Source organism: Nestor notabilis, unplaced genomic scaffold (genome assembly GCF_000696875.1).
Source record: "Nestor notabilis isolate BGI_N333 unplaced genomic scaffold, ASM69687v1 scaffold18100, whole genome shotgun sequence".
NCBI lineage: Eukaryota > Metazoa > Chordata > Aves > Psittaciformes > Psittacidae > Nestor > Nestor notabilis.
Window position 1 is genome coordinate 2,587 of NW_009911751.1, and position 1,106 is coordinate 3,692.

The 1,106-nt window shown below is 59.1% G+C and overlaps 1 protein-coding gene across 1 annotated transcript in view; it reads right to left on the minus strand.

Annotated features, from left to right (window-relative positions):
- LOC104407049 (glycine receptor subunit alpha-4) overlaps positions 1 to 918 on the minus strand; it is a gene marked incomplete at its 3' end in the record, with an annotated part of 2,613 nt that extends 1,695 nt beyond the window's left edge. The window contains exons 1-2 of the mRNA XM_010016229.1: positions 840 to 918; positions 456 to 523 (exon numbers count right to left, since the gene is read on the minus strand). Of these exons, the coding sequence (XP_010014531.1) occupies positions 456 to 523; positions 840 to 918 (147 nt within the window). The remainder of the gene's footprint in view (positions 1 to 455; positions 524 to 839) is intronic.
- Positions 919 to 1,106: the final 188 nt, after the last annotated feature.

A 1,106-nucleotide genomic window follows, 5' to 3' on the forward strand; every position in this document is an offset into this window, starting at 1 on the left:
GGAGGAGGAGGACCCGCAGCTGCTGCCTGCAGTGTTTGTTGCAGGGCTCTGTGGGGGGCTGATGTGACAGTTTATGGTATTAAGGCTTTGCAGCAGCACAAAGAGGGAATTTTTAGCCCTGGGGCTTCCTCACGCACATGAGAAGGCTGGGGATGGTGGGGACACAGAGCTCGCTTGCATTGTGTGGCACCTGCTGAGCCTGCCACACTCCGACCCTTCAGGGTGCTTCTCTCAGCTCAGGCACAGGGAATGTGGCCCTCAAAGCCCAGCTCTGGTTAAGTGATCCTGGAAAAGCCACAGCCATTTGCTGTGTCCCCACTGTGGTTCCAGGGCTCACAGGACCCCTGTAAGCATATCCATGGGCTTGACCACCGGGACCTGCACGCCCCCCGTCAGAGCCACTGCCAGCCCCAAGGCACTGGGGCAGGAGCCCGTTGTGCCAGCAAACCCCTCACCATGGTGGTCTCGGTGACGGAGCCGAAGCTGTTGATGAAGATGTTGCACGTCACGTTGACGGGCGGACCTGAAAAACAGTGTGAAGCCTCAATTTGCTGCTGGCCACGGAGACATGCGAGGGGCAGAGTACCCCCTCCTGCATGCACGGTGGGAATGGATGCACATGAGCATCCCCTGCCTGCCGAGGGGCCGCGCAGGATGTTGGTGTGAGCCCCACTATAGCCAGGCACAGCAGGCACATGCAGGGCACTAGGATCACACACAGGGAGGGTGTTGGGATGGAGGGATGTGGGTCGGGGCCCTACCCCCAAACCATACCTGCCCATTCGCTGGCATAAGTGTGGGTCTCTGCCAGGTTTGGGAGCCTCATGTCCTCCCCTTACCTTTGAAGTTGGGTCGAATCCGGGCATCATACCCTGACGTTCGTCCCATAAGCTTGTCCAGGAAATCAGAGGGCGACATGGGCTGGGGTGAGCTTCGGGAAGCAGTTTGGGAGCCTCATGTCCTCCCCTTACCTTTGAAGTTGGGTCGAATCCGGGCATCATACCCTGACGTTCGTCCCATAAGCTTGTCCAGGAAATCAGAGGGCGACATGGGCTGGGGTGAGCTTCGGGAAGCAGCTTTGATTTCCTCCCGCCCTGAGACCAGCC